Raw genomic sequence first — 17,062 nt, forward strand, 5'->3', positions numbered from 1 at the left:
ATTTTATTTTTATAACATAGTAAGTATAATTTTATTTATGACACAAAATTAAATTAATGTATTTAAAAAATTAAAAATAGAATATATATTATTGTAATTTACTTAGATATGTTGATATAAATATTTTAAATATGTGGATAAATTATTAACGTACATATATTAAATAATTAGTAAATTATTATTTTAAAAATTTAACATTCTAAAATTAAATAATTATTTTAGATATATTTTATTTGGTTTTTCTATTTCTATTTAATAATAATAATTAGAAATAATAAATCAATTGTTTTCAAAAATCATAATCTTTTAAAATGTTTTGATCTAATGATACTAAATTGTCCAAGTAAAATTATAATTAAATCGAACAAAGTTAAAATCTTTTAAAATGTTTGTTACAAAATTAAAATTTTGATTCCACGGTTCTAATAACTTCAAATTGAAATTTCCTTATATATATAGATTAACAATGTTTTTTGAAATAATATTCTAATTTTATTTTTATTTAAGATCTTACTAACTCCTTGGGACATAAAAAAAAAATTAAAAAGAAAAATATTTTAGTTAGTTATTTAAAATAAGATCTTTCTCTCTTTAATTTTTTAATAAAATAAAATCTTTCATCTTCTAATTCTAATTTCTTAACTAATATTTCAAGGTTTGATTTATTAAAATCAGTTTGTTTTTTACGCTGTTAAAACCATTGTTGGTAAACTTGAAAAAAAAATGTAATTAATCTGTGACGTGCGTGATTACTTATTCAGTTTTTCAAGAAAAGCACACAGACCCACCACAAGCCATGGAACCAAAGGCCTCTCTCCTTCTCCCCATGTTTTCTCTTCCTTACTTCTTTGTCTGATAAAACTGTCATCAACCTCCTCCTCTTCCCACTCTCTTTCTTCCCCGCCCCTCCCTTTTTTTTATTCTTCTTCTTTTTTCCCTTGCAAATATACATAATATATATTATAATTGATGTGTTGAAAGGCATATTTGCTTAAAGAGCTGAAACACATCATCGTCTTGATCGTTTGAATCTATGGAACAGCTTGTCAACTTCATCATCCGGCCACCAAGGTATCATTTTTTCTCCTTCCAACTCTCGCTCCTTTTCGAATCAAAATATTCTCCTTTTCTTTTTTCCAAAATTCCCAGATGGGTATCTGCTTCTGCTTGGTGTTGTTCAGTTGGAACGTTATGGAATTCAATTTAAAGTTTTGATTTGTAGCCTTTACAAAGCCCCAACTCAGCTTGGGTTGGCGCAATTGAACTTTAGTTTCGTTGTCAATCTCCTCCTCAGTTCCTCTTTTTCAAAAGGGGTAAACTAGAACACATGCTAGTAAATTCAGAATTTCACTTCCTTAGCCTCTTTTCCAAAAGCATGTTTTTTGGAGCTATCACATCATGTTAATTTCGCGTACTGTCTATTTGGTTGGAAATTTGAGATCTATTTTTAAGCTACCTTGGGGAAGTTCTTTGTCACCTCATATTCGGGTGTTAGATTTTCATTCTTCCAGCTAAAATAAAGTCTTATTTAAACACTTCTTATTTTGTAATCGATCCTTTTTTTTTTTGTGTGTTCTTAAGAAATGGATGCATCTGTCATGTAACTTTACGTGATATTAATATGATAAGAGGACTCTTAGATAGACATTTCAACTCTTACTTATCTGAACACATATTAGTTATTGACTGGTTATTTATACCTACTATTAAATTTCTTATTGCTTTTTGATTTTTTTATTATTCTGAAAGTGAGATCTATACAACTTATGCTTCCTAGAAAAAGAAATAGCAAATGAATGGATGCTTTGCTTTGAATAATATGTGTATGCTCAATAGTTATAGTGAAAAGGTACGTACGCATCCTTCAAATTTCGAGGTATTGGTAGAAAGCTCAGTTGCAATATAGGCCTTGAGATAGCATTATGTTTGCTATACACTTGTATGCAGTATGCTTGTCACATAATAACTACAAACAAACTTGTACTTCAAGTCATCTATCTGCAATTATGGCCTTAAGATGAATTGACTGGTATCATGCACATCAGTACATGCCTAGCTGATTTATTTGCGCTATTTTTGTTTCAAATTTAACTTCAACTTTAAATTATTGTGATCATATCTTTTATTTTGGATGCAGAGCTGAATATGACCCCAAAAGTGATTTATTGGATCAGGAGTTCATGCTGAAAGGGAAATGGTATCAACGGAAGGATGTAGAGGTAAGTTTTAAAAAGTATAATTCAGTGCATTAGCAAAATTATTTTGAGCATTGGCTATGTGGAAATGCATTTGAAGATGAATTTATCTTATTCTCTAGTGTATCAGTAACAGATTTATGAATCTGAATGTCCAATCACTGTCTTCATTGTCTTCTTCTTAATATTTTTTTTATTGAATTCCTAAGTGATCACCATCATTAGACAACATTAATGTTAAAAGGTAGATCCATTAGGCAGGCCACCATTAACTTCAATGAAGATTATGAACCTGTAAAATTGGTGCAGAGCCATTAAATTTGATATTGACAAATACCTAGGAAGACATGTCAATAATATGCTTGAACATGATTTTAATTACAAAGGTGTTGCTTTTATGTTGAAAGAAATACACTTTTCATAATTTGTTTTATCCCTCAGTTTTTTTTTTTTCTCTTCTTGAAAACTGCCACTAGAAGTGTTTCTTTCCTATTATGTCATCATTATTACATGAATACACATGCTAGTTAACATTTAAAAAGTGAAACTACAGTGGGATGAGAAAAATATTGGAATCAGAATTTATTTTTGAAGAATTATTTTTCAGCTGAACTTGGATCTTTTATGTAGAATACTTGTAGGTAATTTTCATACATAAAGTGTATGTATGTGATGCTCAAAAACTTTTCCTTGTTGATTTCCCATCAGAAGCAATTTTTTTTTCAATTAAGTCATACTTTATCTCTTTTTGTTGACAACCTGCATGGTCAGCATGTCATGTAAGATTTGATATTCTGCAGATAAAAAACAGTCGTGGTGATGTTCTTCAATGCAGCCATTACTTGCCTATAGTAAGTCCTGAAGGAAAGCCCCTGCCATGTGTAATATATTGTCATGGAAACAGGTGATTGTGGGATGTTTCTTTTTTATGTTAGCAAGTAGGCTTGTTTGAAACAGTTCCACTGAAATAGGTGGCGCTTGGTTTGAGTGTTTATTTTCTATTTTCATTTTCTGAAAATAATTTTCGTTTTCAATTTTTCAAGATTTAGAAAACATGTATCTAGAAGAAAGTACTCTAAGGTACCACCGTGTTTTCACTTTTTCTTAATTAGTTGTTTTCAGTTTTGGGCCCGTCTTTGAAAATATTTTCAAAGAAAATGTTTTCTAGATTTTAAACAAACGTATTGTCACTCTTATTTTCTGTTTTCTTTGAAAATGAATACAGAAAACACTCAAACCAAGCACCATCTTAGACTCTCTCCTTTCCTTTTTTTTTAATTTTGCACCATAATGCATGTATTGTGTTGCATAGTTTATAGATTTCAATTTTATAGGGTTGTGCTGACTGGGTGAAATGCTTGTATGACAGTGGATGTAGGGCTGATGCTAGTGAAGCTGCTATAATTTTACTTCCCTCAAACATTACAGTTTTTACTCTGGATTTTTCGGGTTCTGGAATTTCTGGAGGGGAGCATGTCACTCTAGGCTGGAATGAAGTAAGTGCTTTCTCAATAACTTTTTAAAAATATCATATTTTACTGTTTCATTATTGATATAGCTTAGTCTTATTGATGTGTCATTTATCCACTCTTGTGGGGAACAGTGATTTCTCTGTCCTTTTCCCATAATTAATACGAGTAAATGTGAGAATGACATTAAATGAAAGAGATATTTGACTTGTCAAAGTTCTATTCTTTCCTTCTGTGATCTTGCATTCAGATTGGACACAATACACATTAGGGAATCTCATCTAAAGATAGCTTCAACGACTTGAATGCTGTTGTTTCTGTGAATTCTATCCAAAATTATTAGTCCAAGTTTTCATACACATTACTACTACTTGCTTTGTTGTCATTCTTCATTATGAAATGATTGTTTGTTTGATATTGTTGACTATTTTCAGAAGGATGATCTGAAGGCTGTGGTAAACTATTTGCGGGATGATGGAAATGTCTCTTTGATTGGCTTGTGGGGTCGCTCAATGGGAGCTGTAACTAGGTAGGTTTTCATCATCACCCACTTTTTGCTTTTGGTCATATCTGCCTGTTTAGTCCCTCTTTTTTTTATTAATGAACATTATCATACTTGAATAATAGATTGTGTATAACATTGTTTTTATCCTGAGAGTGAATGATCTGTGATAATATATTCACGTGTGTGATTGAACTAGGAAAATAGTTAGCTGTTTTGTATTTGTGTAGACTTGTGGAAAGTACCCTTGTCCCCTTGCGTAAAAAACTCATGTATATGTTCCCCTCTGATTTGAATGGTTCTCCCTGTTAGGTGCACTCCATATAAGTACTCTGATTATATAGCCATTCAAACATACCATTTTAGCTAATGCATATGTTTTTTCTTCTGAGCAATTAATTATTTTATTACTTGCAGCCTTATGTATGGAGCTGAGGATCCTTCCATTGCAGGGATGGTTTTAGACAGTCCCTTTTCTGATTTGGTTGATTTGATGATGGAACTTGTAGATACATATAAAGTTCGTCTGCCAAAGTTCACTGTGAGTATATTATATTACTTTTTGGCTGGAAATGAGAATACCTTTTGTATAGAAATATTCTATCTAAAATTTGGAATATTTAGTCTCAATATTTTATTGCTCTTTTCATGGAGGTTATTGGAACTATTTTCAGTCTATGCCTGTATGCCTCAATGATATGTGACATGATATATAGAAGTTTGATTGGAAATGACATATTAATATCATTGAACTTCCCTGTCTGTCCAGTCTGAAATTTAATAGCTCTTCTTCATGACCTGTTATCATGACCAAAAATTGTTGAATTTGTATCTTGATGAGAACTGATTTTTACTGATAAGAAACAATGGAGTATAGCTCCTTACTATTGGGGAAATCCCTCTTAATTACATAGTTTGGATCATAGCTTTTGTGTCTCTGTAGTTTACACAATTCTGAATATCCCCCTTGTTCTTAAATCATAAGTATAGGAACCAAAGTGCTCCTTCTCCACTCATCTGGCATCTGCTTAGATCTCAAAATCTTGTTAAATAACTTAGTGAGCCAAATGATACCTTGTTCAGTTCTCATTATAAGAATAAATTCTTACACTTGCTGTTATGCTGATTTTGTTCATATTTCTCATTGCAGGTGAAGTTTGCAATCCAGTACATGCGAAGAGCGATCCAAAAGAAGGCAAAATTTGACATAATGGACCTCAATACCATTAAGGTTTTTTCATCCTTTTATTATTGTTATTTTTTATTTAACTTTTATTTTGTGATAGGAGTTTTTGAATGAAAGGAATCAATACTAGCCTGATTGTATGAAATGGTTGATTAGTTAGTTTGACAGATAAAAACTGATAAGCTATTACTGCTTTGTTTTTTCTCATCATTTTTCAATACAAGTTAAATTTTCCATCTGTACCTGAGTTTAGTTAACAAATGTTTTTTGTTTTTTAGCTTGAATTTGTAGAAATTATGTAAATGCATAATATTTCCTTTTGCTGGCAACAAATAGCATAAATTTATTAATCTCCAAGTTAATACACAATTTTATTTGTAATTCATAAATATATGGCCGAAAATTTCTGTTTAAATTTGTTGTAAATTAAATTGATTAATTGTTATGATCATAGGTGGAGAAACTTATGCTAGTGAATAAATGAAAGTGCTAGTTTGATTCAAATAGTGCAAAGTTTTAACTAGTTAAGAAAATGTTATTTGAAGGATTTATTTTGGTAATAAGTGGAGTGGCATCTTCTTGTCCTTACTTTTTAATTGCTAAGCCCCAGAGTTGTTGAATTCTAATAATAATCAGCTAAATGAGTATATTCAATTTTTTGGGTGTTAATGGCTGAACTTTTGGAACACAGTACAGTTGATTGAATACTGGGTAAGTACTAATAATTTGTGTCCCTTACTCTCTGGGGCCACAGGCTACACTAGAGTGTGTGCATGGATTTCTGTTGGAATCCTCCAAATGGAAATCCAAACACATACTAGGTGTTTGCAGGATCCAATTTTTGTAAAGATAATGATGCAAAACAGACAGAAAGAAAATAATGTAGACAATTGTTTTGTTCTCCTCCTCTTGAGCATATGTCTTCATGCAGCATTCAAAAGCATAGAAATCTCTAGAAAACAAATAATTCCTGAAAAGAATGCAAATTTTATGGAAAATATCTGTGGGAGAAAACAATAAATAAATATTCCTATTGGTTTTACACATTTTTATATTCTGCATCATATTCACTCATTATTTGTTTGCATCGCAGGTGGCAAAATCTTGTTTTGTTCCAGCTCTACTAGGGCATGCCATTGATGATGATTTTATACAGCCCCATCATTCTGATCGGATATTTGAGGCTTACATGGTAAGTATGTTTAACAATCACCCCCCCCCCCCCCCCCCCCCCCCTCCTTTTTTTTTCCTTAATTACAAATTGATTTACATAACTGAACTTCCTGTGCTGTTGAGTTAGGCTAAATGCATATTCAGTTCAGCTTATTTTAGAGTTATTTTTCCCAGCTTCCTAAGAGGACTTAAAAAAATGTGATTATTTATTTGATATTAATCTCAATATGCCTTTAGAGCATGCTTGATGCTTTTGAAATTTTAAAAATGTCTTCCAGACAGGATGCACATCGGGTCACCTATTCTCTACTTGTAATCTATGCTATTACATTTGCTCTTTCTTTGTTTTTATCTTAAAGGAAGCCTTCTTATTTGGATCTTTAATATTGCTGTCGATGCTTTGTAGGGAGACAAAAACATAATTAAATTTGACGGAGATCACAATTCTCCACGTCCTCAGTTTTACTTTGATTCCATAAACATCTTTTTTCACAATGTTTTGCAACCTCCGGAAGATGAGGTTGGGGAATCATTTTTTGACCCCGTGAATGATTACTTTGGTAAGGTAAAATCAGCAATGCTTCTCATGGTTCCACTCTGATCAAATTTCAATAGTCCATCTTGTACATCTTTAAGAATTGACTATTTTTTCTAAGGATGTTTGGAGATCTGTGCATGAATTAGGCTACAGCAATGAATCATCATCTAAAAACAAAGGCATGACTCAAGTACCTAGTTTGTCTTAACTATTTATGCTATATTGATTTGTATGAGGATCTTGATTTAGTACCTTCTCTTTTTGTAAATCTCTTACATGTTTTTTTGTTAGATGCAGAACCATCAACAAGCAGCACAATAAATGCCATTGAGCAGGTCCGTTCAAGACGACCAATGAGTAGGATGGAGGTATGTATTTATTAGCTCTTAATTTACTGTTAGAATAACATGCAAATAGGTTTGGCTGAGGAAATGTACCCTCTATTTTGAGAAAAGGTTAAAATATAATTTTGGTTCCATACGTGATATTCATTTTTAATTTGGTTCTTTTATTAAAGAAGTTGTGAGTGATCCATGTTTGGCATATCAACAAGTTTTATGTCAGTTACTGAGAGCCTAAGGCTAACGCAACCCTCCTCCTTTATCCAGACTTGGAGCTGGTTATGAAACATCGACAGTTTCTTATATGAAATAGTTTTTTAATTTAGTCCTTGTACAGATAATTGTTTTCAATTTTGTTTTACCATTTGTTGGAGACTTGAAGTTATAACCAAATTGAAAATGTCTGTCATGTATAGAGAGCAGAAATTTATAGTTATCCCTGTATGCGATTATTGTTTTTAATTGGGCACAAACTCAGTTTGTTATAACAACCATAGATGGCATGGCAGAGATGTCATTGAAAATAAATTGACATTTTTTTTTTGTAGGAACTGAATTGAAAATGAGTATAATGTCCAAGGATCCAAAACATTTTTTAACCATTAAAAAATAGGATGATGATCCTCTCATGTTATCAAAGAATGTGACAATGTCATGTCAAGAAAGAAAGACACAACAATTATAATAGGGTCCACCATTATTTATATATAGGACCCATTGATTTTATTTTTGTCTTTCTCTCTCGTAACTTGACATTATGATGCTCCTTACTACATTAGATGATCCTGAACCTAAAAGATATTTTTGCACAAGAGTACTCAAGTTGAATATTACACTTAGATGATTGCATTTTGCAAATGCTAGATGAGTGTTTTGTGTGGTTTGCTAAAATCCGATGTGTTCATACCTGTCAAATGGCTTTTGCATGGCCATCAATGATGTGGTTGTTTGAGCTGTATGATGATTTCAACTTTGTTTGAATTCTTTAATTGGCATGGCTTTTTTTTTTTTTTTTGAAGTAATATTAATATACTTTATGACATTTCTCAGGTTCCATCTGCTATTTCTTCGAAAGATGAACATTGTGAACATGAGGTATATCCATTTCACTATTTTCACTTTCTTTGTATTGAAATATTCCCCCCATTCTTCATATGCATTGTAATTTTTTTTCTGTAAACTATATGCATATAGTAGCTATCACACACCAAGTGGAACATTGGTTGGTGGTAACTCAGTAAGTATCTAAACTAACGAAAAAAAGTGATTGGAATCCCTTTATTTTCTGTCCCGATGTGAAAATTGTAGTAATTGCCATTTCTAAACAAGTCATGATGCCATGACACAACCAAGAGTGTCCCACAAAATTAAATACCCATCTCAAGGCCCACGGATCTGACACACTGCTGAGATTCAACAGTCTACAAAGAGGCATGTTTTTAGTGCCAAAAGTTTTTGTGCCAACGGCATTACTTTTTCTAAATTGTTCATTGAATCAGTGATTGGTTTCAGGGGAATATACTATGAACTAACGATTTTATCAATTTTTTTCTGTACGCATGGAATGGTTTTTTTTTTTTTTTTTTATGATATATTGGAATTCTTTTGTAAAAATACAAGTGATGAGTGGCATGTAATTCATGTGAAGGGAACTTGCTGGCCTGGTATCCATTTTTCTTTTCATGAGTACTCTAGGTTTATTTTTTTTTTTGTGGGGAGGGAGGTGGTATTCAGATTCTGTTTTTACTATGATAAAGTGAATACTAAGGCATAGCCTTTAACATGTGCTCCCTACTTCTAAGAAAATGCTTTTTCATTTTAAAAGTTCATGAATAAGTTTTTATTTAATTTTTAATGGTAAAAATGCGGGAATTTGCGTTTAAATAATTTTTTGGTACCAATTCCATAGTATTAGACGCACGGACAAAATGGAAAGGGCTGTCCAGGTCTATTTTATTCTCTCTGTTCCATCCTTTTAGTGGAATTAAAATATAATACATTTTCAACCTTATATCGTCTTTTGTTCTATTTTTTAAATACACCAAAGATAAGCAAAATACCAATGTTTCGTTCCTCTTGTTCAAACCTTTGCAACAAACGCAACTACATGCTACAATTTTTCTTTTTACTGCATGGTGAATGCCCACTACTTGTGTATCTGCACTACCTAGGCAAGATAGAGCCCGTACCTGAGCTTCAAGAATATTATTTATTTAAATATCTACTTCTAGGGGTAGTGAAATAATAAATAAGCCAGAAAGAAGTATAATCAAAGTATGACAAAAGGAGATCAAACAGAGAAATGGACTATAGTCCCACTCTTACATTTTGCATGATATTCTTGCAAAGCAGGAGAAGTGCGGCAATATTTCCCCATCATCATCATCAATGATAAGCTTTGAATTGTCAAATGATGATCCCTTTGGGTCCCATGTTCCAGCCACATTGGAAGATGATCAGTATGTAGAATATCAACTAGATGACCTTGCAGGTTTTCCATCTACTGCAGAGGAGGAAGAAAGAGTGAGTCAACTTGATGACTTCTATATAATCTAACTACCCGATGACATAAATTTAGAGATGAAAATTTTGGATTTTATTCATGTTTGATTTGTCCTTTCCATTCAGATGTTCATGGAAGCAGTGATGGAGTCATTGAAGGACCTGGAAGTACGAAATCCAAATGCAGACCAACCAACAAGTAGTTTTAGTTCTTTGTCTGTAGCAGCTGTAGAGCCGTCTGATAAAGGTGCTTCTTGGCAAGAGATATCGAGACCTGTGGAGACAGAATCTTCCTCACTCAAACACACCACAGATTCAAAGTCCAAAACCACTTCCTCAACAGCAGAAGAATGTGAGCCATTGAAAGGTGAGTCAAATTCCATTTCAGTGAACCATTCCCAAAATGTGGTGTCTGAGCCAAGTCCAGTACCAAGTGTTTCATTAGAAGGACCAGCACATCTGCAGCTGCAGCCACCACCATCAGCACCAACAGACACACTATCGGTAACTGAGTCCAGCAATACAAGTGGTTCTGCTCGTAGCGATAGTTCTGCTAGTTTACAAAGTTCATCAGAGACTGACGTATCACATAACACGAAAGCCACAGTAACTGTTGTTAGGAATCCCGCAGGTCATGTCATGGACGGCTTAATGCGCCGTTGGGATTTCAATTTTTTCAAAAATAAATAGTCATAACCGATGATCAGATGAGAGATTCTCATTTATACATTGTTTTTGTAACTACGAGAAAACAAAAATCATAGTTTGTACCAAAGAAATAGGTTGCTCGTGTGTAAATTTAGTATGTTTAGATTCTCCACTAACAAATCATCCAATATTCTTTGTCTGTAAGTGAAAATTGTCATATTTTCTTGTTTTTATGAATTTAATGGGAAACGATGTCTTCTTACGCATAATTTAAATCCCGTCTTTCGTTCCCAGTATTTGCCGAAGCTAAGCTTGTACATTCACTTGCCAAGATGAGTTTCCCGAATGCATTTTCTTAACTAATATATATATATATATATTATCAAAAGCTTTGTAATCATATTATTTAGTGTGATAATATTTTTCTTGACTATTAATATTTTTTACGATTTAGTCTTTTTTTAAAACATATAAATGAATCTTTTAGGGACATTTTTTTTATGACTCTCAACATTATTGGTAATTAGTTTTGAACTCCTTCTATAGGCTTTTGGACTTTAGAGGATGATAAAGGCTTTGAATGAAGTTTCAAAATCTTGTAGTCATTCGATTTAAGTTAAATTAATTTGTAACTACCTAAATTATTTGTTTTTTTTAAATAGGTCTCTGTTTTAAAAGTTTGTAAATAAGCCTCTGAACTTATTCATTATTTTTAATTGAGTCCTGACTAGGATTTTGTTAGTGTTCTGTCAAGTATAAAGAGTTAATTGAAAATTTTCAAATAATTTAAAAACCAATTTGTTAATTAATTATTTAGTAAATTCTTAAATTGTTTTAGGATTTTTTATTATTAAATCCTATACCTGATGGAACCTTAGACAACTTGTAAACTCAAAAACTTAATTACAAACTTTTAATATATAAATACATATTTAAGAATTTTCAAATAATTCAACGACTTCCAAATTAATTAATTTATGAGTAGGTCAAAGATTTGCTTTCAGAGAAGGGGCAGAACAGTTTGTGCAAAAGTGGTATTCTGAAGTAAATGTCTAGGATAGTGTACAAATTTTCTTGAGCAGAGTTTTAAAATAAATTGTGAACTGGGACTGAGAGTTGCATTAATGGAGTTGGAGGCTTCTGTGATGCCATTGACATTATTGTATTGATTCCATTTGATCTTTTTCTGTTTTTTTGTACAAGGACAATAATGAAATTAGGTGGACAGTTCATAATGCAAAATTTTCTAAGATTGTTATATCATTTTTTCTTGTGAGATGTTTTGATGTAATTTTATTAGCTGCCTTTTTTTTTAAAATGAAAACTTCAAGTGAGTAGGATTTCGGAGATTTATTGGAATTAAGACAGACTTAAGGTTCAAAGAAGATGCTTACAACTACTCACCTAAAAGGTCTTTACATTCCAAAGCATTTTAAGGCTTAGTTGGGCGAATAATAGCCCGAGATCTTGAGTTTGGTATAAATGTAGACGTAAAATGGAGCCTTCAAAAGTAAAGTTACAATTTTATATATATATTTTTTAAATAAAAGAAATTGAAGCAGGAAGCACATCAGAATCACAGATCTTAAGGAAAATATCAATAATTTATTTCAACGTTGAATCTAGAAAATTAATGAATAAAGTATTGAGTTAGGCCATCTTTTCAGCCGCAGCAAACATGTCTGTCTTTTTGGAGAATTTACGGTTTAGTGTATCCGCACACTTGCAAGTTGCAACATTAGTCTCTCTAGGCCAACGTGGATAACTGATTTTGTGCTATAGTACTATGGTCGATAGTTTACCTATCTTCCATCAATTTCAATGCCATCTCAACCAGTGACTGAGTTGTTAGAGTGTGCCGGTTCAGTCCAACAGTGCCAGAGAAAACATTAAAGCTTTCAAGTTCTGATGTGGTCTCTAAGACACCCTCCAACACCTCATCCATTCCCAGACCCTTGTAGGTATCTATGTTTTCAGCTTTGTCTTTCATCATCCAAATAGCCAGCTCTATGACAAACCTCCTTATCCTTGGAACCTTAGTTGGGGGATACTGGTGTTTCTTGAGAATCTGAACTAATTTGTTTGCAAGTTCAGCCTCCGTGATTCCAGCTTCTTCAAATACAATGCTTGATTCATGAGAGGTCATGTATCTGAAAACATTTCCTGCTAGTCCAACAATCACCTCTTGTATCTTGTTTTCTTCTGATATGATCGCCTGAAGTATCTGCAGGGTTGAGAAATGATAACAAAAGATCAAGCTTCTCTTAGATTTTTCATCTGTGTAATTTTTACTAGATAGAAACATAATACAAAGGCCCTATTCTAATTAAACTTTTCCCAGAAATTAAAATTAACTTGCACACTTAAATAGTTCAATTCTCAAAAACTTTCTCATCTAAATTCTCCAAAAGTTGAAGTGCATAAATTAATTTTAATTTGTGGAAAAAGTTTGACTCTTTTTTTTCTTTCAGAAAGTACTTATAGAGAGAGATTTATCCAAACAAAGTAAAACCTCACATGCTAGTATCTAAAAAATTATAATGGTAGGAGTAACACTTACTACGGGTGCTGCAGCTGTTACTCCCTTTAGCTGGATGAACCATTCTGATCCACTATAGGTGCATAAATTTCGTAGAATTCTAGCTGCATTGACACGAAGCAATGGATCTTTCAATGCTTCTACGAGCCTCTCTAGTACTTTCAACTTCAAAATTCGATGGCAGTTACTCTTGCTTTCTAAAGCCAGCATTGCAAGGGCCTCACCAGCAACAATTTTTACATGTTTCTGATTTTCTGGTATGTTGTGTTTGAAAAATATGTTGAACAATTCTTTAAGTACTCCACCTGTACCCCCTATTCTTTCCGTTGCATCCTCTTCCAATGCCAGACTGGTTAAAATTTCTATGCTCAGTTTCTGCAGAAGGGGATGCTTCTCTCCATATCTTAAAATATCTCTAATATAGCTGATGGTGAAAACTATCTCCGAAATCTCTCTTCGAAGATGTTTCCCAGTGGTGCCATCTGTACTAGCCAGCATCTTCACCAGTTGCAGAGATCTCTTCAGTGTCAGAACTTGAGATGGAGTAACATTTTCACTCTTGAGCAACCACTCTTCGGCACGTGTGAAGTCTATGATCTTTGGAAGGAGGCCCCTAGTGTTTCCAATCTTTCCACAGTTGTCAAGGTCACGTGCAAGTTTTTTCAGTATGAGGAGTCCCAAGTGGTTAAATGTCCAGAACCCGTAATTTTGGTGATCAAATAAAAGTTTATTTTCACCAATCTCATCAGCTGCAGGAATCACACTCCTATTAGTTTGTAGAAGCGATGATATTGATTCCATAGCTCCTGGTATTCCGGCTATGCGGAGAGAGTTCTGCTTCTTGCCAGCTAGTTTTGACAAAATCTCAGCAGCTGAGAGCCTAATCTCTTCCTCCTTGGGGTCTGTCCAATTCAACATCTCAACTAGTCTCTCCACCATTGATATGTCAATTCCAATCTTTTGAAGGGTGTCATCAGAAAATCTTTCACTGATTGAAAACTGCCTCAGAATTCTTGCTCCAATGAGCTGCTCATCAGGGGAGTTAGAAGCCAACAAGTCCATGGAAAAACCTACCATATCCATTTTCAAGCCATCAAATATGCTTCCATTGACACATCTTGAATAGGCATCATAGAAGAACCTTCTAGTGGACACCATTCCTGATGACCCCAACTCACACTCCTTGTCGACCTCTTCCAACAGTTTACAATAGCTGACTTGCCACTCCCAATAGGCCTTTTCCATCAGGAACAATAAAGCTTCTGCAAGAGCCAAGGCATAGAAGATGGAGAGAGCAGATTTGCGATTCCTCTTGTCAGTGTCCCCTTTTGCCACCTCTCCATAATCATGCTTGACGAGCTTTATTAACGAGAGAACCACACAAGCTGTTGCAGAAAGAAGTTGAAGCCAATAGAGAAGCCTACTAACATGCCTTGAAAGGAAAAACCATTTAGCATATGGCAGGAGTGGAACATCTGAGCTAATCCACATCCTAGTTGGTGTCCTTGTTGGGGTAGTATCTGTAGAAACATATTGGTGCTGATGGTTCTGCAAAAAAAATAAATATATATATATATATATATATATATATATATATATAAGACAAAAATATTAACGTCAATAGTCTTGTGAAGTCTTCGAGGCTTATGTATGTGAAACATTAAGTATTAGGTAAGCTCTATACAAATTGGATGCAATAGGATGTAGTGACGAATCTCCTTAAAGATATAATGAAGTCTTCTGATATAGTTTGCTCACTCAATTAAATTTATCGTCAATTATATATTTTCTTAAATAATAACACACGTTTTCATGAAAAGATGCAACTTTTAATTAATTTTGAAAATCTCTCTCAGTATCTTTGTACTAGGAGTCACAACTACCTCAGTGATAGACCATGTGGCTTGGTGCTGCCATTCAAGTTCATGACTCCTGCTGAAAATCCTGGTTCCTTCAACTACAAGTATGATGGTGATGAACCAGAAATCGGTTTTCTCCAAGGTGATGGCGAAACCGCCGAGCAGGACAACGGTTGCCCAAATGAAACCGAGAGTTCCTAACCCGGTTGCTGCTTTCTCAAGCACTGCAAGCTGAAGAGCGAAAAGGGTTAGCTTCTTTTCTGGTGCTGAGGTTGTTGAAGACACAGAATTGGCAGTGCTATTATTACTGTCCAACTTGTCTATGCTGCTGAGTCCACGAGGCTCAAACATGGTGGTGCCTATGCTGATGGTTTCGCTGAGCCTCACCCTTTGGAGTTCATCAACTTGTACATGAATGCTTCCCTCTCCTTCCATTAATGTAACAAGTCTTAAGTAGCTACTTCCAATGCAACTACTGATATATAATAAGGTTGAAAATATGTGATGTCTAGTGAAGGTCGAAGAGAAAGGTGAGTTTTATATACAAGAACAAGAATGAGAATGGCATACTTAGGGGGCACGCTTATGGTGCGGCATGATGGGGGAAAGAGTAACGTCAAGCTTCTCTTTCCGCCGATTTTTGAAGAAGTCGCTTCACCGACTAAGTTGCTCAAAGGGTTATTAGCTTCCTTGTCTCTCTATTGTAATTTGTAAACGCTGCTTTCTTTTATGCATTTCCCTGAAAATTTCTTGTTGGAATTATAAATAAAATCAAGCTAAGTCTAGCAAGTCTTGGCTATATCAAGTTACTCTTTGACTCGGTTTCATTTTCATTTACTTCCCTTTACTCCGATTGTTTAAATTTTTTGGGAGGGGATGAAACAAGGAGTAAAATAGAATATAAATTAGAATTTTTAGTACCGAAATTATAGAACGGAAAGGAACAATTTTTATAACTCTCACTAAATTTTATTTCCGCCCATTATCGACATGATTTGACACGGAGATGTCTGAAATAAGTTCCTTGTCATGAGGTAAATGTATCTTCTTTTAAAGTACTTGTTGAGTTCGGATGTTTTCTTTAGCTTCAACTTGAGCACCATCTTCTTTTTCCTAAAATTCTTGTTTAGAAAAGAAAAAAGTCAACCTTTTCTTCCTTTAATAAGTAGGAAGATTATATAAGGAACATAGATTGAGTGATGCAACTACTGTTATATTTTTATTTTCTTTTCTTATAAATCTTACTAATATTTTATAAAAATAAATATCAAATAAAAAGTTAGATGTATTTAAATAATTAATTTTATTTATTTGTTTGTTTATTTAATAAATAAGAATATATTTAAGATGTGTACGTTAGTAAAAATTAAAATTATGCTTATTTGATTTGTATTTAGTCTATGTCTAATTCTTATTCAATATGAATTGAGTTTCAAGTGATGATGTCCGATGATAATAGAATCACTTTGTCCACCATTGTTTTGCACTCACGGGAAAAAAAGTTTAAAAAAGGCTTGGTGAGTTGTGTGGTTTGAGTCAATATGATCTATGTGGTTACATAGAAATAAACATTATCTTTAAAGGTGAGGATGCAAATGTCATACATGTCATGGACCTTATAAAATTTAGATCTTGGTCGTGGTTAACTGTTAAAAGAAAGGGTTTTAAGTTTTCCTTTTTTGAATGATCTTCGAATCCTATTATATGCATTCTTGTAGTACGTAAGCATGAACTTTGTATATTTATTTAATATAATCTTTAATTTTCTGATAAAAAAAGAAGAAGCCTACGTTCAGTTCTAGTGTTCTACACTTTGAAATCCTACGATGGATCAATATTTCAAGTCTCAACCCAAAACAGTTGGTTAGAATTAATGAAATTAATGGCAACATGAAGTGTACTTGCCACCTAATAATCTTATCTTATCACGAAACATTTATTGGATAAAACATGATAGTAGCTTGTAGACAATAGACATATACAAGTTTCTGGTCAGCTTATGATTATGATTATACTATTATTAACCAGCAGCAAACAATGTACTAACACCTGTTCCTTCGTACACTACATCATCCTTTAATTAGGTGACATTTGACTGTTTCTCATGCGA

General features: G+C 33.3%; 2 protein-coding genes across 3 annotated transcripts; one reads left to right on the top strand and one right to left on the bottom strand.

The window, feature by feature from the left end:
* The first annotated feature begins 762 nt into the window (after positions 1 to 762).
* LOC100798920 (uncharacterized) lies at positions 763 to 10,758 on the top strand. Of its 2 annotated transcripts, none has more exons than XM_006583993.4 (14): positions 763 to 1,071; positions 2,138 to 2,219; positions 2,996 to 3,099; positions 3,565 to 3,691; positions 4,099 to 4,193; positions 4,584 to 4,707; positions 5,317 to 5,397; positions 6,446 to 6,544; positions 6,932 to 7,090; positions 7,182 to 7,242; positions 7,355 to 7,431; positions 8,455 to 8,499; positions 9,757 to 9,927; positions 10,033 to 10,758. In XM_006583993.4, the coding sequence occupies exons 1-14, from the start codon at positions 1,034 to 1,036 to the stop codon at positions 10,594 to 10,596; spliced, it is 1,827 nt and encodes a 608-aa protein (XP_006584056.1). In that variant the 5' UTR covers positions 763 to 1,033; the 3' UTR covers positions 10,597 to 10,758. The 2 variants fall into 2 exon arrangements, with proteins under 2 accessions (XP_006584056.1, XP_014633735.1); XM_014778249.3 differs by having other exon boundaries at positions 7,361 to 7,431.
* A 1,381-nt stretch (positions 10,759 to 12,139) lies between these two features.
* On the bottom strand, positions 12,140 to 15,695 carry LOC100780321 (uncharacterized). Its single transcript, XM_006583994.4, has 3 exons — positions 14,977 to 15,695; positions 13,115 to 14,641; positions 12,140 to 12,778 (listed from the first exon to the last, which is right to left on the bottom strand). Exons 1-3 carry the CDS (start codon positions 15,385 to 15,387, stop codon positions 12,353 to 12,355), a joined length of 2,364 nt encoding a protein of 787 aa, XP_006584057.1. The 5' UTR covers positions 15,388 to 15,695; the 3' UTR covers positions 12,140 to 12,352.
* Between the last annotated feature and the right edge of the window lie 1,367 nt (positions 15,696 to 17,062).

Source organism: Glycine max, chromosome 7, assembly GCF_000004515.6.
Source record: "Glycine max cultivar Williams 82 chromosome 7, Glycine_max_v4.0, whole genome shotgun sequence".
NCBI classification, from domain to species: domain Eukaryota; kingdom Viridiplantae; phylum Streptophyta; class Magnoliopsida; order Fabales; family Fabaceae; genus Glycine; species Glycine max.